Here is a 24859-nt window from a genome sequence, read left to right as displayed (position 1 = left end):
AAGTGCAGTGTGCTTTATGTTCACTGCTTACACATGTGCCACTGACATTATGTGCACTTACTAACCTGCACACTTGTAGCATGCTAGCGCCACTGCACTGTAATCAAGTCAGCAAATATGTGAGCCAAATTAATAGATTTTTTTCAGGTTGATCTACACACAGCTAAAAAGTGTCACAGGAAAGAAATGTGCTTGCAGACGCACTAAGTTAACACGTGGAAGGCAATCAACTGCAGGATTACCAGAAAAAATAGAAAGAAGAAAAAACAAGAAAGCTGTCTGACATCACTTCACGTCCACAAGGCAATGCTCACCCTTCGCGGGGTGTGCAGTGAGGCGTCAGAGTCCCAGTGCTGGAGCTCTTCACGGACCAGCTTCTCCATCTGCTGACGCTTTCCCTTCTCATCCAAGCCTTCGTTCTGCACAGTCAAGGATTGAAACCACAGCCCCTAGTTACTAATATGACAACATGGCACCGCTACAACACCATGAAGACGTCATTTAGTCCATACAGTTGACAACACTTCCACTAGCAGCAAGCATAAAAGCATGAAAAAGGCACAGAATGCAGAATATATAGGCAACAGTCTAATCTCAGGACATGCTTGAAATAGTGCCACATTACTTTGAAACAATGCCCATTACGATAAAACTTGAGTTCAAGCTACCAGAAAACATACGTAGGTTAACCTCTGTCACAAAAGTGAAGGAATTCAAGCACACTACCAGTTATCACGTCAAGACCACGTACTGGCCAGTTGGTAGTGTGCAAATTCCTCAGTAAAACCTTTTCAAATGTGCCTGCGGCAAAAACAACTACTTAAAATTTGTCCTTTTCAGGCTCCAGCAAAAGGATAAAGTTTTCAATGTTTGAGGTTACAAACACAAATATGCTCCCATTCATCACAAGTCTGCATAGACTCAAGGACTGGTCGGACTAACCTCTGAAATGGTGTCAAGGATCTTGCTCATGTTGTCCCGCCGACTGGCTTTTGCTTTCTCCATGGCCTCCATTTTGACCAGCACTGCATCAATCTTGGACACAATGCTGCCAATGGAGTGCTCCATACGGTCCACACGCCGGGTCAGACTGCACAGAATGAAAACACGCATCAACCTATGTGGAACTGAGCACACATGCAGAAACATATTCAGCCACCGAGTCAGTAGCGGGCACATAACGTAAAAAAGTACCACTCTCAAGTGATAACCAGGTGAATATCTTCAGCTTGGAATTTAACTGGCTTCAACAGGGGTCAAATGGAATCGGCTGTTTGCAAATGAAATCTGCAGGTACCTACTGGAAATCTACAGGTACTACCCAGGCGAATGTCTTCAACTGGTAATCCAACTGGTTTCAACTACTATGACTACTGGAAAGCAGCTGGTCTCATGCTGGGAACCAATTGGTACTTACACCCAACTGTGTTGGCAGCAAATGCAAACTGTACTTTCTGATGAAGACAAACTAGAGGCACAATGATTTCAACTAGGACCAGCTGCACGCTAACTGGGCATTAAAAACCGTTAAAGAAAAGAGTAGGTATTGTGCAGTTTATGACGAAACAATTAGTTGGAGTGAAATTGCACAGCATGTATTTACAGATGGGACCAGTCAAGAGTCTTTCAGGCACTGCGCGATCCCAGCAGATAGGTGTCTGAAGCAGTATTTCCCCTTGAGACTGGTTCTGCTTTTCCTAGGACAGGGACCCACTGTGACACCAGCTCAGCTGGGACTACTGTTGTCATCACCACTGACATCAGCCAGGCTACATTCACTGGACCTCCTCCACTGAGCTCCAATCATCCCTCACCTCTGCAAGCTGCAGCTACCCTATCCCAGCAAAATTCTGAACCCTTAGAATCCACTCTGTTGCCCTTACAGACCGCTGACTACCCGTTCTGCATTGCAAGTCTCATCCAAGTTCATTTTCTCCCAAGTCTCACCCAAGTTCATGCTCTCTAATCCATCCTACTATCTTGTCATCAGCCTCTTAACCTTAACTCTATCATTTTCTTTTATGCAGCTTGCGGTGCTGTCCTCACCTCATTTGGAGCCTTTTCATTAGTCTCACTATTTTGGCCCAATAAGCGAATAGTACTGGCAAAATACAATTGTAAGCCAATCTGATTCAAAATAAACCACTGTAGTTAGTACCACTGCTTTAGTTAGATGTTGTACAGTATAAACAGACTATATAGACATTTCAATAAGTGATCTTTACAGGTAAATATCTTGAACCACAGGTATCATTTACGCTTCTCAACTCACTAATGAAACATTGCTAACAAAACATTTGAAGCACAAGCACCAATTTCTGGTTCAAATTTCAGCCCATAAAAGGGCAAGCACAGACAACAGAGTAGAACCTTGTTTGTATAATTTGACCTGTCAGCCTGTGAGAAATATTCCAATGGGTCGATTTCTGAATTATCAAAAAAGAGATGAACAAAAAAAAAGAAAAATAGAATAAGTATGTGTTGATCATCGTTACATATGAGCTGCACCATTACTTATGTGCCACACAATTACCTGAAAAAGTCAACGATATGGGATTTTCTAATCTTGTGGTTTCACCGCCCTTTTAAGCCGCCATCATTACACTCAACACAGCTGCAGTGCTCAGCAAAATGTGGTCAGCGTTTCACCACTTATTGAGCAAGTAACTACTGCTACAAAAGAAAGCCTGAGCGAGTTTTCAGCATTCGGCATAATTCCCGGTCCCCAAAATTTTGGTTAAGCGGGTGTCAAACATCCATATAGTGAGTTCACAAATCTCCTTGACACATCATCATGCTGTCTGCATCAGGGTGTGTCAATCAGCAAACCACTGACTGCTTAAATGCCAAGTTAGTGCATTTCTAAGTGCAGATGTCAATGTAAATTTAACAAATTATTCTGCCAACAGCAACCTGGTTGTATGAATTAACCAGTATAATTTATAGTATTACAAATTTTTGGACTGCAGAAAATCTAATAATTAGCCAAAATTTATTTGAGCTCATTTCAAATGACTGAAGTTTTAATGTATATATATATTGCAAGAGAACCAGCCAACTGCATGTTCAGAACTGCATAAAGATTTGACATTCAGTCATGCAGAAAGTAAATGACTACACCGGCATGCCACACACTACAAGACATACATACATGTATTACATCCCACGAAACACAAAACGTCTTACAAACGTCTCGGAACAGCTCCAAATGACTACAAACGTCTTGCGCTGCGTTCAAACGTCTCATAGATGTCGACAAGAAGAAGTTTCCTCTGCAACGTCTCTTAAACATCTGCAATCAGATGTTTGCTGTGAAACTTCTGTGAAACATCTGCAGTCAGATGTTTTCTAGACTTGTTTCTAAAATGTGGAACTTGAGACCACGTCCAGGAGACGCGCCTAGCAATCAGCAGAGAGTTGCCGCCGTGGACTAAACATGCTGCAAATCACGGCACATAAATTAGATGGCTCTCCTGCTTGACGTTTCGAAGAGCAGGTGCGCTGGTGCAAAGACTCTCTTTGTATTCGAACACTGAAAGCGCGTTTTCTCCTACGGAGCCCGAATCACGTTCCACATCGAGTGCAGCTAACCCGCCACTCCTAAGGCTGTATTTAGATAACATATAATGGCCCTGAAAGCCGACGGTAGTTACGCGAGCGAAAAAATTTGCTTCATGTTACGAACGCCTCTGTTACGCCTCGGCTAGCTGGCGGCAGCACGCGGATTGACAGGCGCAGCGGACGCTGCCTTCGCCGCCTTCGCCGAGCTCGCTCGCGCGCTTATCACCCGCGCTCTATCGTGTCGGCAGATCTTGGAGGCAGTAATCTTTCTTGAGTCACGCCGCAGCTTGCTGCTTGGTGTCGCTCCGCACGGTGGCGATGCAGGCTAGTTTGCCAAAGTGGTTTTAACCGTTTCAAGCAGAAATAAATCTTAGTGCAAGCTGCAAGTGCTTAGTTTTACATGAAAGTATTAGATTCAATTTGTTTTTTGGTTCTTTGATGATTTGTTTATTTTTACGTTTAGAAATTTAGTACTTCATTTCGCCATTTAGCGTTGCAGAGGCTAGCGATAGCTACGCGCGCGAAGTGGATGCTGCGTGCGTTGTACGTTTCGCTGCGCACTTTTTTCCGCGCTGTTTGGCACTTCACGCCGCTGCAGTTCGCAGTTTCCCCTTTTTCTGCGGTATCGTTTAGTACCAGTGTTGCACTGAGATGTGAGCCTCGTTTTCCGCAAAAGTAACCTTCCATTTCTTTTCTGTGGTGAAAGTGTCGGCCTTGCTTTAGCTAAGCCTCTAACGCGCCTGATTGAACGGTCGGCTAGTGTGTCACTCCTTTGGTTTACAAATCACAAAACAGTATCAGCCAGTGCTTTACATACCAAAGTGCTATTTGAGCTTTTGTTAAGTGGATACAGCTAGGCTGCTCTCGCATGCGAGTTGATTTCTTTACCAAGGCGGTGACAAGGTGAACGTGACAAAGCTTCAAACCAACCAGCTTTGTTTAAGCGTACGTTGATAAGGCGCGAATTTTTTCCTAGACATTGATTAAAGTCTGTGCTCTATTGCATTCTGGCAGCGTTTTATTCTTGCCAAGGACTCTCATCTGGCCACCTGTGTGCTTCAATTCTCCTTGCTGTGATTGCCGTCAGTGAAACTCACGTTAAAAAGGCTTTGGTTATCTTCACTAAGGTATTTGTTTGGGCTAGTCGGTAAATTGTTAAAACTGAAGGCATAGCGCACGAAGGACCTGACCTGTCCTTCGTACGCTGTGCCTTCAGTTTTTGGTTATCTTAACTGCGTCAAGCTTTTATTTCATTACGATTGAGAGCCCCGGCACAAAGGTAGTTTACTCAGTGGTGCTGCTCTGTATGTGTGCAGGCTGTTGGCCAGTGCAGTGAAGTACTACGGCTCTTTGCAGGCATGGCGGCTTTTATTTTTTGGAAAACCATTGCACCGTGCATAGCTGGCGTTGTCCCTGCTTCACTGTGTACATTTCGTTTTGGGTACAGGCTGTTCAACAGTGGTTTTCAGAGGGCCTCCTTGCCTGCTCAACTTCTCAAGTTTTGGTGAGCACGCTTTGCAGCTGACACCTTTTCTTTCACTTCATGATTTCTTGTATAGGTCTAGGCTGTTTGCTAATGTTCATTACACAAGCCCCATTATTTGTTTGTCCTTTAGAACTCGAACTGTTGGCCGGAGGAGCAAGGACCTGGTCTAGTTTCACGCAAATGAATCGCAGCACCTTGTACTTGGTTGTTCAGAAGACTTGGCCTGGAGATTGTTTCAGTTCTGAGGTGGGAATATGGACTAATGCTTCTTGTGTAGTGGTGTAAGTAATCTCTTGCCCGCTGTTTGAGCTTCATCGTACAGATTAGAAAGGGCTTGTTTAGCAATGCAGTGTTAGGAACCTTATACACATGCACTTTTATTTGTCTTATCTTTCAGATGTGCCCCTGTGTGGCTGTCAAGGTAAGGTCCAAGATTTAACCCATCTCTGGTGTATACTGAAGTGATGCAGGTATTACCAGGACAGCAGCATCTCTGCTATGTTTTCGTGCGACGGTGCAAGATGTCAACCATCAACCACTTTTGATTCAGCCACGTCTTGCAGGTAAGAGAAAGCCTGTTTGCGAGATGCAGCTTAGGAGGTTGTGTGAGTACAGTGTGCATCACAGTAAGGCAGTGCACTTGCTATTGACTGCTTGGCTTTCAGTGTCCATGCACGCTGTTTGAATTTTGCTTTTATTAAAGGCTTCCACAGTGACTGACTTCTTGAGTTTATGGTGAACCGTAGCACTCTGCTGAAATGCCGTTTTCAATGACATCATATGCATCTGTGTTTTTAGTTAGCTTATTTTACTGCCTGTGCTGTCACTCCTTGCCATTTCCTGGTCTTATTTGCTTCCGACTCCTGATTGGCCATTCTACATGCACCTGACTGACTGTGCTTTTGGTTACTTTTCACTTCTGCAGGCTGCTGAACAGAGCTGGATTTGACTTCCCCTTGTTACCGTCTAGTTGGCATCCTCCTTGCAAGAAAAGCGATTTTTGGAACACCTAGCGAGCTCTTCACTGCCATCCACATCACAGCAACTTGATCATCAACGCATCCGTTGTGAACAAGGCCCGGGGCCGAATGAATTTTTGATTTAACAATTGGTTGCTGCTCGACACTTTCCCGCCATCCAAGTGCTTACTGTTGTAATGTCAGCCAAACCAGTGAAGCTACCTCCTCCGTGACTTCTGACATTAATTTCCTGGTCCTTTTCTTTTTTTGTGTGGGTGTATGCACTGGATTCAATAAAGAGTAATGCAGTGACTGAAAAGTGTGTTAGCACATGCATTTATGCCTCATTACTCCAGCCATACATGCCTTGTAATGTCGGCTCATTGTTCGGGTCATTGCAAATCAGCTTTGAGTTCTTTTTTGAGTGGTGTATACCAGAAAAATGAACTAACATTTCGAAAGCTTTAGAGGGTTTAAAGGCAGCACTAAAAATCAGTCTTGAAATGCGTAAGATATTACAGGCACCCATTTCGGAAAAAAAAGGAACGTCTAAAAAAATTCTAGAAAAGTTCTACCTCAGAAGTTTTCTAGCCGTATACAAGCGTAGCGTTAGCAGAGCTAATAGAGGGCTAGTAAACGTCTAAGTCTAAAACACTGCTTAGATGAAACTTCTTCTAGATGTCAAGCTTTTTTTTCCGAGACTTTTTTTAGACGTCTATTAGCGCTTTTTGTGTTTCGTGGGATAGGTCACAACAGCCGGAAAACTACCTTTGCAGCTCGAACCAGTTCTACGACCAAACCTACGGGATGTGTTCTGACTGGGACCAGCTGAAGTGAAACTATTCTAACTTCGAATAATGCAATAAACCACCTTAACAACAAACAATCACTTTCCACTTACACTTGGTGACAGAAACCAACCTGTCAGCTAGTAGCTGTTATACATGCAAGCTCCTAATCTCAAAAGGCCTGAAAAGGTTATCCCATCATGTAACTGTTCCTGACAGGTGTGCATACCTTAGTGAGCTGTCGAAGCCTTCACTTGAGTAGTGTGAAATATATATATACCAGGTGTTCCAGGGAAGACTCAAAAATTTTAAAACATAAGCTGTTTGAGGTAAAAATATGGCTTTTGCAGCATAGTATTACCAGTGTTGTGTGGACACCGGAAAGCTAGTGAATTACCTTAAATAGTAAGCAGGTTAACTAATTTCTGATAACTAACTTTTTAACTATCACAGATAGGCAACTGGTTGCAATTAGATATTTGCAGCCCGTCATTAGTACTAGCCTATCAGTTTTTAGAATTTCAAAAACGCGATTACCCTAGCCGCTGTGGCTCGACAAAATTTGGCTGCATCGTGCAAAAAATGCATGCACTTTCGAAAGCATGCAGGCAAAGCAACCCCTCCAGTGCACGTAACTAGTCGAAAAAGCCAAATTTTGTCGAGCCACAGCGCCAAGGATAATCACGTTTTCGAAATTCTAAAAAGTGATATGGCTATTACTGATAACCGGCTACAAATCTCTAATTGCAACTAGGTGCCTAACTCTACAACTTAAAAAGTTAATTATTAAAAATTAGCAAACCAGCTTATACTTAAGAAGATTCAACAGTTTTCTAGTGTCCGCCAACACTTGTAATACTGTGCTGCAAAAGCCATATTTTTACCCTATAAAGACTATTTTTCAAAATTTTTTAAGGTGTTCACTGAAACACCTGGTACAACCTCAAGTTTATAATATGGTTGAAAATGCACACCTCTCTGCATACTTAGGCAACCTGCACAAGCCTAAGTTTCCATTACGTTAGATGGCCTGTACTACTATACCACACATATCCAAGAGTAGATAATATACTAACACTTAAGAATACAGAAAAGCTTGGGGATAACAGTTAACACCACTACTCCAAACATACTGCAATTTCTGCATCTAGGGGGAATGCAACTTGTCAAAAAACTTAAAAAAAATGAGGGGTAGGGCAGCAGAATTCATGGTCAGTAATTCTTGCCAAAAACTTTGGGCAACAAATATTTTGCAAGTAAGAACCGAATGATCACACTAACAAAACTGTTAAAAACTCTCCCAGTACTAATCAGAGTTCAATGGTTATTATTCTGAAACTTCAAAAACGAAAGAGATACACAAAGCTTGAATCTATCATCTTGCAAAGGAAATGTCATTAAAAACGTAAAAATGTAATTCCTCATTGCAGAGATGCCCACTGCATAATTGCATAGATGGCACACATCCAGCAGTCAACATACACATCACATCTTAAATATTTTAGCACACTTTGGCAGTCGTTTCAAAGACTGCCTCTTGCAGAGACTCAGCTGCAAGCAATATCAGGAAGGCTCACATGTGCACAGCTTCTTCCACAAAGCTTCATCGCTAAACTTGGGACCCACTAATACAAGAACTGAGTCATGAACAGCTAAAATATAAAGGTAGCTAACATTTCAGCTGGCATGCTAAAACCACTTACATGTTGAATTCGTCAGGAGAGACACCGCCCTCGCCACCACCACCATTGCCACCTCCACCGCCAGTGCTGTCATTGCCCGAGGTCTTCTCGCGTTGTATCTCTTCGTCGAGCAAAACCTTCTGTCCCTCGAGGTGTGCCATCATCTCCTTCGTTTCCTGCTCATTCAGCTCACGATTGCCATCCACATCGTACTTGGAGAAGAGCATCTCAATCTCCATGTCACTGAAGTTCTGCCTGCATGTGGACCCAGGAATCAGAGTTTTATTTTCATACAGTACAGGGCTCGGATACAGAGTACCACACTGTGTTCTTGAATTACTGTGCACAGAATTCTCATGTTTCATTACAATCAGAATGAATCTGTTTAGGTCAATAAATCAGCCCACCAGTGTAGGGTGAGTAACAAAGTAGTCAATATGCAAGAGAGGCACCGATGAAATAATGTGCATCTCAAGCTGCACTGTAAAAGTCAACAACAAACAACAACATCAGCAGTATAATACTTTTGTTTTTTCTGATAATGGACGAAAAGAAGTCACTCCCTTTTAAGTTTTGAAATTCTGGACTATACCACAAATCTTGACTACTGTTGGTGGCCTAAATTTTAGTGGATGTTCTGGTCCTCTCTATTAATCACACTTGGTAATTACAAACCTGTACACATTGCAAAAAAAAAAATTTGAGCAGTTATGAATGAACTAAGCTGATAGCCCATTTCAAACTATAAAAGTTTTAATGAGGTCAGTTAGCAAGCAAGCAGTGACTGCCTTTCCCCTTCTATTGGCTGCTTCAAAATCGGCCGTGGTGCATTTTGTCATACTGAAAGCGGCTAGTAGAGTGGAGAACCCCCTTTTTATATGCATTTACAAAGCCTCTCACACATGCACAGAAATACAATCACTGGAAAACACTACAGAAGTCACAAAGTTCTGCACAAGCAGTTTTTCTATGTGCACCGTTTCACATCCTCTTAAAAAAAAATATGCCTACCAGCTCAGAAGTCTTCACCTTTAACATAGTGGGAGAGCTGAGAGGAAGTTTATTATATGACTCTGCTACCTAATGAGCACGTAGAAATCCAGGGCGGCACTCACTATGGCAACTGCTGGACAACTACAAATAACTGTTTTTGTACAGGGGTCCTAAATCTTTTAGCCAAACCTTCCAGATGCCTTTGAAATGTTAAACCATTATCTAAAAAATGCTGTCCTGTTTTGCTCTTTTTATGATTTATATACTTGTGCATTGCAGGGACATCTACTTAAGCCATTAAGCTGTTGCTTACAAAGTAACAGAACAACTATGATGTGCTCCACCAGTACAACTTTTTGCCATACAACATGCACAGTGCACTCAGGAGTTCCTTCACCACCTGTCACCTTCACAGATGCCTAAATTTACTTTACTCTGCTGTGTACCGCAAACAAAATCTGCAACAGTTACTGTCCTTTTCTAATACACTACTGAGAACTGAAGATGCCAAGGCTCAACTAGTAGCCATTTTACTGAACGAGTGATTTCGGAGACTCACGCTTTGAGGGTCTTGCGGACTTCATCAAAGGTCAGCTTGTTATCATGGTTAGTGTCAGCCATTTTGAGTGCATTCTGGATGTCCACAATCTGATCACGTTTTCCGAGTTTTCCCAGAATATTGTTGTAACCCTGAAAAGAAGCAGCACCATACATTCAGACTCCTCCAAACTAGCAAGCCAATAAACCTTTAGTAGCCTCATGCCAATTCACTGTATATGGCTGCACATTCCATTTTCACTAGGCCAAGAATACAACTACCAGCATGAGCTTTACAAGTGGCTATGGCAGCCAAAAGCTCAAAATAGCATTAGTGAAACCAAATTGCAAAATTCATAAAATGTTTTAACAAATAAAACTCTACGCACCTTGGCAGGATTGTGGTGCTCAAATCAAGCTACTCAAGAATTTGAAACAAATTGTAAATGTTGGGGTTCAACGTCCCGAAATGGCACATGAGCTATAGGGACACCATAGCTGAGGGCTCCGGATTAATTTCCACCATGTGGAGTTCTTTTAACGTGCACTGACGTCGCACAGCACACAGGTGCTTTTGTATTTTGCCTCTATCTAAATATAGCCACCCCTGCCAGGAATTTTAATTAATGACGTTTCACTACATTAGCAGTTCTCCGAACTTAAGGCATGTTTATACGGTAACAGCTCTACAGTTCGATATCGGTTAATTCAAAATCCCCCATGATTCATAGGATTTCTGCAGTCCTGTATTTTGTAACGCCTGAGTTCAACTGGTACTGCCTTGTGCTGCCAATTATAATAGGTGCGTGAGCCCGCATTAAGCTGCATAATGCTTAATCGCAACCCTCAATGCTTCAAGAAACACATCACTCAGAAGCAGCAGCACTTCGACTTAGAACGTGGCACGGTGACATCATGCCCAACAAAGCGACCATCTGCAGTTCAGTGGCGGCTGACCGCCATCCAGCGGCTGAAATCGCGTCGCCACTGGCACAGGCCACTGTTTCTATTTCGTACAAGCCACACGCCATGCCGAGCTCGTCAATACAAAATACGGCACGCCACACCCAGATTAACCAGATGGACCTGAAGATGGACCGTTTCCCATTGCTACCTTTCAACTAACGGCTGGCCTCCAGTGCAAGTGCCTTTGAGCTGCGCTGCACCACTAACCTGACATTCCAACCTTGGCTACTACCCCCAGGCGCGCTGAGAATGTCAGCACTGGCAAACGGCGAGAAACTTTGTAAAGTAATTGAATTGCACCCAAGAGATGCAAGGCCCTGTCCTGCAGACGTTGAAAAAAGCATGACCCGGCAACCACAGCAAGTGCAAGAGGAGCTCCCGTTGTAGGAGGAATTAATCGTTAAACGCCGGCCACAGCTTTGCTGAGACTGTAAAATGATGCAAGTGGTGTGGTAGAACAATACTTTGAGCTTGCTTTCTTCATCCTCCTTTAATTTCTGATAATTTGAACACTCAATTAATTTGAATATTTTACACAGTCCAATGGGCTTTGAATTAATGATGTTAATGATGTAAGGTCACGTCACCTAGGCAACCCACCTGCCAGAGTCATGCTTTAGATATTTTGTTCACAACACCGACAATGCCAACACCGGATTTTCTGGGTAACGGTGCTTTTAACGCTATCACGTTAAAATACAATACAACAGCATATGTCTCAAGCCTCTGTCACCGTAACAGTGCTAACAAGTGCCATACATAGTGATGGAAAAATGCCTCGGCTCTTAAGACTCATTGGTATAGTAGTTTCCTCATAACTGTCAACCAGCCTATATGTTCCTCATTTTTCTAGAACACCGATGTGTGGCCTACTCCAATTCAGTGGAGCCACAATAGACATATGGCAACAAAAAATTATTACAGGATAGCAGCACATAGGATCTGGGTTAAAGCGGATGACACCAAAAAAAGGGCATAAAAAAGCCTGGGGAACTTACCTTTTTGAAGTAGTCCACGAGCTCAAACTCATTCTTCTGTTGGGAAATCTCCGATTTCACTTCTGCATAGGTGTCATTAATGATAGCCAAGAACATGTTCTGTGGACAAAAAGATAAGCAGTGGTCAAATAATGAAGCACAGCTGAACACTGTCAGCACTCATAGCCTAGCCTCATTAATATCCTGCCCCAGGGAAGAAATTCATAGCCTGTGTTCCGTGAGCAACCCAAATTACAACTAAGTAAACAGTAAACAGACTTGACTTTCCACAGAATCACCATTAGTACACATGGGCTCTAATTAAGATATACAGTGTAACTGTGTCTTATTCACTAGGAAAGGAACAAGACTCTATTATGAATGCACTAAACAGCATAACCCAGATATCACAGGTGGCTAAGCACAGAAACTGGTAACAAAAGTGCTTATATGAACTTTACATAAAGTGTTTGCTGTATCACTTCATTTCCTGGAGTATGCCACATGAAAACAATGATCTTTCAAACGCTGATGAAAACACAAGACAACAACAGACATGGGCACTAGCCCAAGGTATGTGTACGTCAACAAATAGATTATACAGTTCGACACTGTACCACAATGCGTAGGATCTTTAAATTCAGTGCTCACGTTAGACCTTTTTTTTTTTTTTTTTGTTCCTACCACATGAATGTTTTTTTGTGCTCCAACTAAATCTCCCATACCAGAAAACAATGCCTTTTTGGGAGTTTCTTGCAACATTCTATAATTTCCCAAGCTTTTCTCATGTCTACTGTGGTTAAAATTTTGACTGATCTTAAACAACCGTCTTGGTAATACAGCCTTAAGACAGGGGTTCTGAATCTTGTAAAATTTGGAAAATCCCAATGGCTTTTCAAAAATGCTGAGGAACCCCGTGTGCCTTGGCTTCAGTCTCTCCTGCCTAACATGCACATAATAAAGGGGCATGCAGATGCGTGGTCTCTACAAAAAATGCCAAATTGAATTAACAATCACTGGATGTAGACTGAAAAAGTCTGCTATAGGACAATACAGTATGAATAATCCCAAAATAAAGTGGATAAAAAGAAAGGGAAGAGCTGAAGCACACATCTAGAGGCTCAAGGAACACATAAAGCACTCAAGGAATCCAAGGATTCCATAAAACCCAGTTTGAGAACCTCCGTTTTAAGAGATACTCCTAAGTGTGCCATGTTAACATGAAATTGCGCAAAATGACCCACCCCTTTTTAAAACATTATACCAAAAAACTTGACTGCATGCTTCTGAAACAATACCTAGTATCAACAGAACTGTTAAAAAAAAGAGTAATTTGTAAAAACACCCTCACTAGGGTTACAGGAACCATTCTCAAGCAGTTGGTCAATGCACATGCAGACTCTAGTGTTAGGAAAATCCACAGCAGTAGTTTGAATTCAATTTACGCTAAGAAAGGTACACACAAGCAACTATCATGAAAACTCAGCAGCTCTTATTGGCAGACAAAGCAAATAAATTCAAGCTACAAAATGATAAAATACCCACCAAGAGCACGAAGAAGACAAAGAAGACATAGCTGAGGAAATAAATGGGACCCAAAACCCTGTTGGCTGCTTCCATCTCTTCAAAGTCAAAATCGCCCAGGATAAGACGCAGCAACGTGAACCTGTTTGACCAATTCAAGAACAAACATTCAGGCAAGGCCATTCAGATGAAGTTCAGACATGGTTTCAGCACTGCCCAGCCAAAAGTTCAGCTGAATGAGATATGAAAGTTACACCAGCAGAAAATTTATGGCCTTCACTTAACTTAAAGCATCAGACAAATCAAAATATTTGTTCCCTGGGAGGCTTTCAAAAGTGATAATGCAAAGATATAGCATAACAAAAGCCTTTTTTTTTTCCCTCCATCAAAGTGAGAGACCTGACACAAAGCAGTAGTACTATGTGCTAAAACAGAATGCTAATGAAAGCTTATACTGCCTAAATTGATATGAATATAAGTCCTTTCCTGGTGTCCTCTACTCTCCTCAGTGAACATGGAGATAGTTTCACAGTAAAGCTTCCAATCACTCCCAAAGTTCCACACAATCTAGTTAAATGTTACAGTAATTTTTTTCTTTCTCTACATTACCTATCAGCACAAGTTAGCACAGGCTCAATAAGATAAAATGATGGGGTTGGACAGTCAGCACATCATTAAATGCAAACATCATTACTTAAGTGTGACAGAAATCCTCGTTTTCTTGTTCTGCGCTTATGTGTCAGGTTTAGACACGTGCAATTCAACTGACTGCTTGATGAGCATCTGTTAAATTTACACCCAAGGTTTGCACTGACTGGTGCTACTTTAGCTAAGGGTGTAGTTTTATATAGTGACAAAGCATAGCTGTTGAATAACTTGAAAACAAATACCTCTATAGAGGATGTACAGTGTTGGTCAAAAGCCTTTGAGCCACAGGGTTTACTTTTATGACCTGAAGCTTCAAAGCCTAAGAAGAGCACGGAAGAACGTTCTCCTTGCCTTCCACAAGTCTCGAGCTTCAGATGTGTCTTAAGCGCTCTACTAGATGTAGCGATACCAAACACTACGGCCTGGGGACTTTTGAACAAGACTGTACATGCAGCGGCAAAGTATGTTGAGAAATACTACTAAAAAATATTAGAAACTTCATTTGCTACACTACAAACTCTAAAAATGCGAGAGTTTTTGAAACAGGAACAATAGTACAAACAAAATACTGAGCACAGCGCTGAGCACAAACCACTGTGTTCTCGTCTTCCAAAGTGATGTACATAATCAGACATTTAGCACAAAAACAAGTTTATCGCCAACTCTTCAGAGCAATTCTGCTAGCTTCCTAAGCAAAAAAAACAACAAACTCAATGCCAGAAAACAGGCACACTGACTTAAACAATGCACACAGAGACGAAAGTGTACTCACACAGCATTCACAAAAGAGCTGAAGCCTTGAATTTGGGTGCCAAAAAGAAGGTAGCCCAATTGGGCAAAGGCAAAAAACACAATGAAGAACATGATGCTGAAGCCAGCTACATCCTTTGAACACTGCAAAGCAGAAAATGGCAAAAGCTGTGTCGGTCAAAATGTCACAGTGATGAAAAAAAAGAACGTCAACATGAAAATCGGGGGGTGAATAGGGTCAACAAAGTTCAAAAAACAGCCCAGCTGTCAAAGTGGGTCTCAAACACTGCAGGCAGGTACTGTTTGAAAGTCTTGGCCAACCAGTCCCGAGTGACTCATGAATGTGCTACAAAGCATGAAATGCCACCATATTTCTAACTGTTTCTCCCATACTGACTAGATGACCATGCTGACAGTTCACATTGCTTTCTCCTCAAGCAAGTGCCCATTTACTATACTAGAGATCGTCGAAATTTGCAATACTACAATTTGCAACGGTGCTTGCCATGCATAGTGCTGCTATAGTACAAGGCCTTTCAGAAATTTTGAACTGCCTGCTTATTCACTGGAAGCTTGAAGAAATATATGTCACCACAGATCGCAACTTACAGTAGCATTCAGGCCACTACTAGAAGACACATTTAAAGTGAAGAAGCAAGTACAATCCCAAAGGATAAATATTTTATCATTTTTAATAACTCAGCTGCAATAAATTCACTCCCAATCATATGCCAGACACAGCAAACTAATTTCTTGATTCCTGCTGACTTCATCAAAAAATAGGCTCAACTGAACAAGTTGTCTACCATCATGTTTGTTCACAAAATAACACAACAGAAGAGGCTGCAGTGAAGCACTGAAAGACAGTACAAACACTATAAAATGCTGATTATGCCAATGGTCACCTAATAAAACTTTACCATAAATAATGTAAAAGAAGTCATTTGGCACTGGCAGGCAGGCCAGACAGCTGCTTTTGAAAAGTGCTAGACACTAAGCAAGGTAGTCAGTAAAATGTGATATGTGAGAGACTCCAGTGGAGATGAGGGAGTGAATTTGGCTATCACATTAAGGGCTTCAAACAATTCCAGTACCTTTAAAGAGTGCTCGACATTATGGGTCTACGCAAGCTCTTAGTTTCTGGCCCTCAGCATCTAGTATGTACACCTCCTATAAAAAGTCTTCAGGCCACAGCATTCACTTGCACTTTAATGGAACTGGAGTGAATGTCCCTTGAATGCACTGCTATACAGAGCATTCAAAGCACACGTCAAGCAGCAAGCTTCTCTACCGCAAATAGAAACCGTCTCCTAGCATTTCAAAGCCCTCCGGTCTTTAATGGTGCCATGACGGCTCCATTATGAGGCTAAAGCGAAAAGCCTTTGGCTTGAAGACGTTTGGCCACGACTGTACCTGGTGTTGAAATAGAAAAAATAACTCCAATTTAAATTTTAAGTTGTATTTCTCATTTAGATAATGTTCCCAAGCATGGAAATATATTCACTTATTCTTAGGAGGCAGGTAACGATTGTATGCATATTAGACAATTTGTATCGCATGCATTCTCCTCTTATTTTTATGGTGTTCACCAGAAAGCATGTTTTTTTGCTGCAATAAACCTATGCTAACATTTAATGCCATAGGTTGTCTCTTTAACTTGCATGCACTACAAATTAAGGCACCCATGAGCCATAAAACCAGGAAATTGAGAGAGAAAGCATGCTTTTACGCAATTACTTTTCAGCCAGCTTGAGATGCTCGAAGAGTGGCTTCCAAAAAAAATGAACGTAAATGAGAAAGGTATCTACTCAATGATTTACCCAAAGTGGCATTATTTTACATCTAAAAAAAAAACATCACTATGTTACAAAAACATTTCGTAACATCACTAGCTTCTTATCTCCTCTAAGACAGACAGTAGTGTATAATAGTACTGATAGTGCTCTATAATAAGACACATAAGGCTGTAGCCACTATAATGTAATGGGGTGTCTGAGGCTCAAGTGACCATCTGCTGCAGCTATACCACATACTAGTGCACACTAGAATGGCTTATCATACATATCCATATTAAGGAAGGAAAGATGAAGCCTGGGCATTTAATATGATGAGCAGATGAGAAAGAAGCATTCTGATTCAGTACACAGCATGTTACAAGCTGAACTGGGCCCATTAAAAAAAGAAAAGGGAAAGGAAAAAAGCACTGCACCCACCCTGGAGAGTGTGGAGGACAGCTGCGTCATGGTCTTGTTGAAGCTGATGTACTTGAAGACCTTAATCCAAGCAAAGAAAACTGCCAGTGCCACGGCATTGTTGAACTGCGTCTGGTAGAAGCCCAGGCGACCAAAGTCGGCAAACTCATCTGGCTTGTCCAGCAGGCCTGCCAGGAGTTTGTTTACCATAACGGTGCGATATATGCTGAATCCAATGCACACCAGAGAGATCTAAACAGGAGATGCAAACGGATGTTCCAACTAAGTCACCTGCATTTCACTTAGTGATGATAAATATCAACAATGCCACAAGGGTTTTAAAAGCTCTGCTGATCCGCATGACATCAAGCAAATGCCTTCATAGTAGAATAAAACGATGTGATCTGACCGTTTAGCAATCCACCACACAATAGTTAATCAGCATAGCGATACGGTTACACCACTGCTGGCAGCACACAAGGCGGTGGTACTATGTGTGCTCATTTCAATGCGACACAGTGAATGTTTGCTGCAGGCAACACCTCAACCCTTACGGCCGCGGATTTTTATTTCGTTCACAGATTTTTTTATTGTGTTTTTATAATGTCTAAGGCCCCATAGCCCTGTAGTAAAAATCTGAAGGTCATGGTGCAAGTAAAATGCATTTACAGGTTAGTGCCAAAATAGGACATCAGGGCTCAGTGGGTGTAAAACGCGAAAGGGATCACTTTGGTTACTGCTATTCACAACAAAGAAGAGAATGAAAAAATGTGTTATTTTGCAGTGTGGAGAACTCTAAACAAACTTTTTTACTTTGCATGCGATAGATTAATCTTGCAGTTGCTACCAAAGGTGACGCTCTCTCCTGTTTACCTTGCGTATTGTATCATTTCTTCTCACTCGTCGCTGAGAGGCGTGTGTTCCAGCTAATAGTACATCACATCTACAACAAACAATCTCAAAGCCTTCCCAGAAGGTGACTGTGGACAAGATAAAGGGTCTCCCCAAATCTTTAATGCCCTCTTCTCTCGAGCTTCACGCGACCCTTCAGTAAAGCTCAACCTGGAGCCCAGCAAATATAAGTTCTCAGCTTGCGCGAGAGGCACAATGTGTCTGGCTTGCACCTGTTTTCAAGATAGCTGTTTACTATAGAAGAATTCATGAACTAGGAGATAATCTGTTGTGTCAGCATCTTGACCAAATGCTGTTCTGTACATGCGACGAAAAATTCCCTTTCATCCAGAGGTTTATATGGCACAGATATCTCTCGGCAGGGGAGAAAGCAGAAGTTGTTGATGAGCCCACCGAATACGCGTCCTCAAGAAAAATTAGCCAAATACGCTGCATTGCTTCCAGCGGTGTGAATGCCCCGGTCGCTTCTTGTAGCTCTCTGCCAATGCTCACAAGAGGAAGAGAGCGGTATAAAAAAGAAAGAAAAGCGCAACTGTAGGCGTCAATTTATTCTCACTGATCCTTTGCTCTGGTTGCTGTTCTCTGACATCCGCATTGTCATTTCCAGGCTCCATCCTTTATTCACATTCACCTTCTGCTATTGCGAAAATTTTCACTTTCTAGTTCATCAAAAGGCTAATGTAAGATTTCCTCACGGCCGCAAGGAATATTCATGTCAGCAGTCCAACAAACTCATCAGTAAAGATGCATCCACCAGAAAACTAGCAGAACTTCCTCTAGAAAGATTACCAATCATCACTCAATGGTCACCACAGATAACCGCTGAGCCCTGGTGGTGTCAAAATCGCACATGTCAAAAACCTGTTACAGCGCAGCCCCTAAGCAATCAACAATATTTACAACGTGGACATAAGCTTCCATGCCTACCATGCTGCTCTTTCTTCTTCCTTAGACCACACAGCCCCAATGAAAATGCGTGAGCAGTGACTCCGACAGCAACAGGGATCCCGGAGGAACATCCTATTAAAAATCAAGTCTTTTTGTCCTTTACGGAGGCGCAAATGGAATATTTGTGTTGTGGTGTCAACTGACGCCATCAGGGTTGAGAGGGTTAACACAGGTAGTAGAAAAATGCAAGTACTATTGAATCTTTGTTTGGTTTGTGGGGGTTTAAGGTCCCAAAGTGACTCAGGCTATGAGGGACGCCGTAGTGAAGGGCTCCGGAAATTTCGACCACCTGGGGTTCTTTAACGTGCACTGACATCGCACAGTACACGGGCCTCTAGAATTTCTCCTCCAGCGAAATTCGACCGCCGTGGCCGGGATCCAACCCATGTCTTTCGGGTCAGCAGCCAGGCACCATAACTGAGCCACTGCGGCGGCTGTATTTAATCTTTGGCAAAATACATGACAAGCATAATTATTTTATTTCAATAAATTCTCCTATTCTTTTAAAGCACTCTCACTGCAAAAGAGCAAGTAAGCTTTGATCTACACACAACAGGAATATTCATGCAGAGCAGGTAGCCAGACACTGTTGGAAAAATAAAGCATTCTGCCAAAAACTCACCAAAATCACAAGAATGTCAAGGATGTTCCACACGGACTTGAAGTAGCTAGTCCTGTTGCTCTTGATCTAAAGACATGAAAAAAAGAATGTGAAATGTAATAACAGAGAGACTGAATATACTGCATAGTGCTCACAAAAGAAACTTATCAATGCCTAACAGTGCTAATATGATAAAATTATTTCTGGCTACGCCGAGTCTGCAGCCAAAGGAACATGCCAGTGCTCTGTTGACAACTCCAACTGCCTTCAACAAAATGCACCTTTCACCGCGCATAAGTGGCTCAATGAGGTCTTTCTGTCATGCCTTTTGAGTCCCAAGGCCTAAGTGGCAATATGTGGCCGCATTCAAGGTCATAGTAAGGTCAGAGAAAGCATAACATGACATGTGTGCATATTAGTCAGATATGTTGACTCATACACTGTCTTTCCTTCTTTTCATTTCGCATGTTGGCTCAAATTTCCTTGCGACTTTAAATCATTGAGACTACTTCATATATTATCAACTTCCAAAGAAACCTAACACAACTCTAAGCACACGATTTCAACTCTTGTAAATACTCTCTTCAGCAGTACAAAACGAATTGTAATATGCATTCTTAAAACACACTCACCTCAAGCACTTCTTCAACAATGTAGTAAAGAATGAAAAGGGTGAAGATGAACTCGCAAGCCATGATGAAGTAGTCACTAACTGAAACATATCGTAGCAGCTTGACTGTGCGGAAACTCCAAGATGGAATCATGCCACCTGTGGCAGGAAACTCAAACACCAACCTGCACACATGTACATACAAAAGCTTCAATCACACCAGAGCACAGTTATGTTCACAAACCGCAACATATTAATTTTGCTACGCCCTGTACAGTAACTAAAACAAAAACAATTCCAGCTAACACTGTTTCACTCAAAAGTTAATTTCATGCACCTAAATTACTGCTACGTTGACTGATTCCAATGCTGGACTACAATTTTGCACATGAAATTGTAGCTTTAAAAAAATTATGTTCTCAGCACACTGTCAGATATGTAAGGCATGTTTCAATGTCAATGCCACTTTTCAGTTTGGATCCCACCGGCGGCATACGGCTGTTTTCTCTTGTGCTTTCTAATCAGTTATATTTCAGCGATAAAATAATTACACTATTAATCTCCCACTAACCAACACCACAAATATAAAAAAAAAAATAACATTCCCCTATTCTCCTTGGTTTCATTGACTGTCAGCTTCCTTCATATAAGCAGAGGCGTTGAATTACATAACGTAACCTAACCTAACCTCGCAGGGACACTAAAATACATTTTATTTTTGCCCATTTGTTGTAGAATAAGCAGCATAAAACACAATCATTCAGCCTTTTTACATATCACTCATTCGTTTGTAAAGCTGGAAAGTAAAAAAGATCCCTGATGATACCATAAGTGTCCAAATGGACTGCTTGCATGACATAAAAAAATGCACTATTGGTTTAGGTATGCTGGTTCAGCCAGCCTTTCACGTCTCTTGTTAAGCCAACATGGCCAAACTGAGGCAACCAGATGGCTTCTACCACAATGAATATCACTAAAAGATCACCCGCCATGGTTTCTTCAATGATGTAAAGGACCAGTGGTGTTAACAGCACGGAAGATATTCCCATTAAAATCACATTAGTCATGAAAAAATTGCACAGAAATGCACATAAAACACAGGAAACATGGTCTACAGACCATTTGTACTTTATTTCTAGGAAACACAAAACAATGTATGAAATTATACTTGGTGTCCCTTAAATGACTATTGACATCAAATTTTGCCTGCATGTTTTCTTCACTTTCACTGTAACAATGCGTAAGACATTACTATATAGAAGAAACACAACATGGTATTCGCCTACTAGCGCTAGATAATTTATATAGGAGAATTTATTCTCTCAAGCTAATTCGGTTTTAACAGCCTAAGATGGCTCTGATGTCAAGTCAGTACAGGTCACGTGAGGCAGAAAAAAACGCTCCAATATATAATCACTGCTTCTTCATTCATTCGGATTCCTGAGCTGTAGTGATTTAAAACAACAAAACAGTGATTACAGGTGAACCCGGATATATCAAACTTCAAGGGCACCACGAAATAGTTCGATATAAATGTCAGTATATAAAAATAGCAACAGATAAACTTTTGTGCAACCTAGAAGCAAGAATGCATTGCACCCATGTTAGTAACACGCTTCTTGCAGTGATGTGCCGCCCGCCGGTGGGCTGGCAGCACATTGCTCGCCATGCGTTGTTAGGTCTAGCCTGCCTCGTATCGAAGTCACTGTGGACAGTGCTTTAGAAGTAGCCACTGCATATCATAAAATGTCTAATCCTGTTACCAATACACTACGAATAGAAAAACCCCATTAAAATTAAGGTACAGGTGGTTTCCACAACGCCTTTGGCAGGAAAGTACTCCAGGCGAGGGCCGCCGCTGGGCTATAGTTAGGTCAGCTCTACTGCAAGACAGCAATGTGTCATGGAGATTGAGTACAAGAGACCGAAGACGACCTTCAAGTGCACTCTACTTTCAGGTCATCACATGGCTTTACGGCGCTAGTGCTGCCAACACATACCCAAGGCTAGGCAGCCGACTCGTCTAGGCACACGGAGCACAGTTCAATATACCAAACAACCAGCGAAATTGCAATTCAATATACAGTGGTACTTTTTTATACTTTTTTCAAGATGGTAATCTGAGTGTTCAATAACAGGCAATAATTCAAAATATCGGATTCGATACATCCGGGCCCCACTGTATATGACAGTTTTTTTTCATGCCTTAAGTGACACACCCTACGTACGGCACAGCCATCGTTCAGTAGTTGAAATCGAAACCGAAACAGCATCAAGCAGAAATGAAATTATAAGTAACCCTGCGGTCGGGGGAATATGACAGGGTGATCAGTGCACACTGTCTAATGCATCATTTGAAAGAAGAAAACACGCAAGGAAAAGTTTGGTGTTCACACTTCTTTAACAGCAACATTTTTATGGTTGCACTGAGAACAGTGCATGAGAAAGATGGTGATCATACGAGCACTGTCCTGTGTGGTCATTGTCTCTTCTCTGTCTCCTGTGCTGTTTTCAGTCTGGCTAAGGCAAAACACCTAGCCCTACACAGTACACTAGTAGCATTTTTGTTTCACAACTTCTCCACCTGTGCTTAAAAGAATGAAAATAAATTGTGATAACATTAAAATTTATACCATGAATAAAGGGTAATACGCAAACATTCTCCCCATTTTCCCCCCTTGCAGAGCTTAAACACTCCCAGCCATTTCCAAAGTTACACCACCATAGCATTATTACATGGTATTATACAGTAAAGTGCCTAACAAAGCCGTATCGACACGTCTGCTATCCCTAATAAAGGCTAATGAATTCTAACTGAATGTGAAGTCGTGACTGTTGGGGAAAAGCCTTAGGTATAATACTATTTTACACTGTGAACTGGCATCCACTATGCATGCAATTATCACCAGTAAATGCTTTCAAATAAAACCTTAAGCAATGCATAAAATGAGCCTGCTCTATGCCTGTTGCTGCTCCAACGTAAGCAATTATATACTGCTTGGCAAGCAAGCTGCTTGGAAAAAGCAATTATATTTTCAATACATCACACCCAATACCTAGCCATTAATATAAGGAAAGTGCAATAAAGACATGGATGAAGACATGGAAGTAGACGGCACAGGCGCTACATATAGCTCTCATCCCCATCTACTTCTGAGCCTTCATTAATGTCTATTACACTCCCCTTACATTGGTAATGAACCAACAAACACTCATCGAGCTTTTGCAATAACTAGCCAGAATTTAGAAAACAGTAAACATGAGAGGTCAAGCAGTCAATTACCAATGAAAACACATTTTTTTCTTCTTTCAATGCTGGTCTCAGACAATTCTACAAATATTTTGCCCCCACCAAAAATTCAGCAGACCTGTTCTTTGGTTACCGCCTTGGAGAGTATCTAATATGCTCACATCTAATTAACATCACTAAGGCAGTCCTTCTATGGGTGCTACAAATACTAATACATTTATAATATACTCTGAGGAGAACCCACACAGTAAAAGGGCAGTGCATCACCTAAAATCAGCCCAAACCCCAAAATTCAAACAAGAAAAAACCCTGGAATTACAGATCTACAGAAAACAAAATCAGAGCCACCTACTTGATAACACAGAAGAGATTGACATTTGCATTGTAGACGGTAAAGTCAAGAAAGACGGCCCGGGTGGCACGACCAATCCAGAGGTTCTCCTTGAGGTCAGCCATGACTTGTGTTGCTGCTTCCTTTGTTATGCCCAGATCAGCATAGTAGCCTGCCCCACTGTAAGATGACAGCAGGCCCCAGTGGTCGGCACCATTGAGCTCCTTTTCAGTGTGGTAGGTCCAGCTGAAAAGAAAAACACAGGCAATAAAGGCGCATGAGTCTCACTCACACTAGGTTGCATTCTGCACTAACAGCTCCTAAGCACACATGAAGCATGAAGTGTCTAGAATAGTTAAATGGACAAGTTCATGGTCCACATTAATGGTGTGAAAGCACAATGCACAATAAAGCACTCATGTTGTTCTCATCTTGCTTCTTCAGAACTGTTAATAAGAATACTTGGTAATGTGAGGGCAGACTAAATTCAGCACGGTCGCTTGATACCCACTCCCGCAGAAACCTTGCAGATGCTTACACACATCTAAGTACTATTAGATTGCAGCAAAAAAATTTTATTAACATACATGTTGGTATATATTCTTAATTGTCTTTTCTTTTTTTATTCTAGGCAGAGAGAAAGAATTTACGGAAGAAAACTTCAAAGGCCAGCCTGATTAATTATTGTTCGGACAGCTACTAAGCATAGGAGAAAGAAACGGGCTAAAATAATTGATACATGAACAAACAGGGGCTGAAAACAGTAATGGCAATTATATTGGGAATAAAACAAGATATCAGCCAAGACACTACACACCAGCACTGGTTATAGCATGACCTGGCAATAAAGAATGTTTAAAATGGGCAGCACAAACTGCAATTTGCTGGCTTTTCCTTTGTGTTTTAGGCAGAAATAATGTAACACGCATGACTGTCCCCTTTTTCCTACACAAAAGGATCAAAATCTAACAGTCTTAACAACAGAACTTACTGGAGCTTCATTTCCCACAGCAGCAGCATAGAGTATTTGCAAGGAAACTGTCCTTTAGCATGGCTTTACTACTGCAAGAGGTAAAACTACTGAGGAAGCCGAAAAACATATTTGGGCTTTCTTCTGAGTTATTCTTTTCGTTGCACATTTTAC

General features: G+C 41.6%; 1 protein-coding gene and 1 long non-coding RNA gene across 4 annotated transcripts in view; one reads left to right on the top strand and one right to left on the bottom strand.

The window, feature by feature from the left end:
• Positions 1 to 24859, bottom strand: part of LOC149353820 (polycystin-2-like) — a 50246-nt gene that overhangs the window by 10847 nt on the left and 14540 nt on the right. For both annotated transcript variants that reach the window (XM_089582849.1, XM_089582850.1), the window contains exons 5-15: positions 23737 to 23961; positions 20157 to 20319; positions 19546 to 19611; positions 17085 to 17315; positions 14894 to 15015; positions 13495 to 13615; positions 11971 to 12069; positions 10029 to 10159; positions 8498 to 8731; positions 943 to 1090; positions 315 to 419 (exon numbers count right to left, since the gene is read on the bottom strand). In XM_089582849.1, coding sequence (XP_089438975.1) covers positions 315 to 419; positions 943 to 1090; positions 8498 to 8731; positions 10029 to 10159; positions 11971 to 12069; positions 13495 to 13615; positions 14894 to 15015; positions 17085 to 17315; positions 19546 to 19611; positions 20157 to 20319; positions 23737 to 23961 — 1645 coding nt within the window. The remainder of the gene's footprint in view (positions 1 to 314; positions 420 to 942; positions 1091 to 8497; positions 8732 to 10028; positions 10160 to 11970; positions 12070 to 13494; positions 13616 to 14893; positions 15016 to 17084; positions 17316 to 19545; positions 19612 to 20156; positions 20320 to 23736; positions 23962 to 24859) is intronic.
• Positions 3647 to 6751, top strand: LOC149353821 (uncharacterized). Of its 2 annotated transcripts, XR_016291060.1 has the most exons (5): positions 3853 to 4236; positions 5009 to 5065; positions 5178 to 5293; positions 5445 to 5610; positions 5973 to 6751. It is a non-coding gene; the product is annotated as an uncharacterized LOC149353821 (long non-coding RNA). The 2 variants fall into 2 exon arrangements; XR_016291059.1 differs by having other exon boundaries at positions 3647 to 4236; positions 5178 to 5610.

Source organism: Amblyomma mixtum, chromosome 3 (assembly GCF_055824585.1).
Source record: "Amblyomma mixtum isolate Tamu chromosome 3, ASM5582458v1, whole genome shotgun sequence".
In the NCBI taxonomy this organism is placed as follows: Eukaryota; Metazoa; Arthropoda; class Arachnida; order Ixodida; family Ixodidae; genus Amblyomma; species Amblyomma mixtum.
Note: the sequence above shows the minus strand (reverse complement) of the source record. Positions and strands in the feature narration are given on the sequence as shown.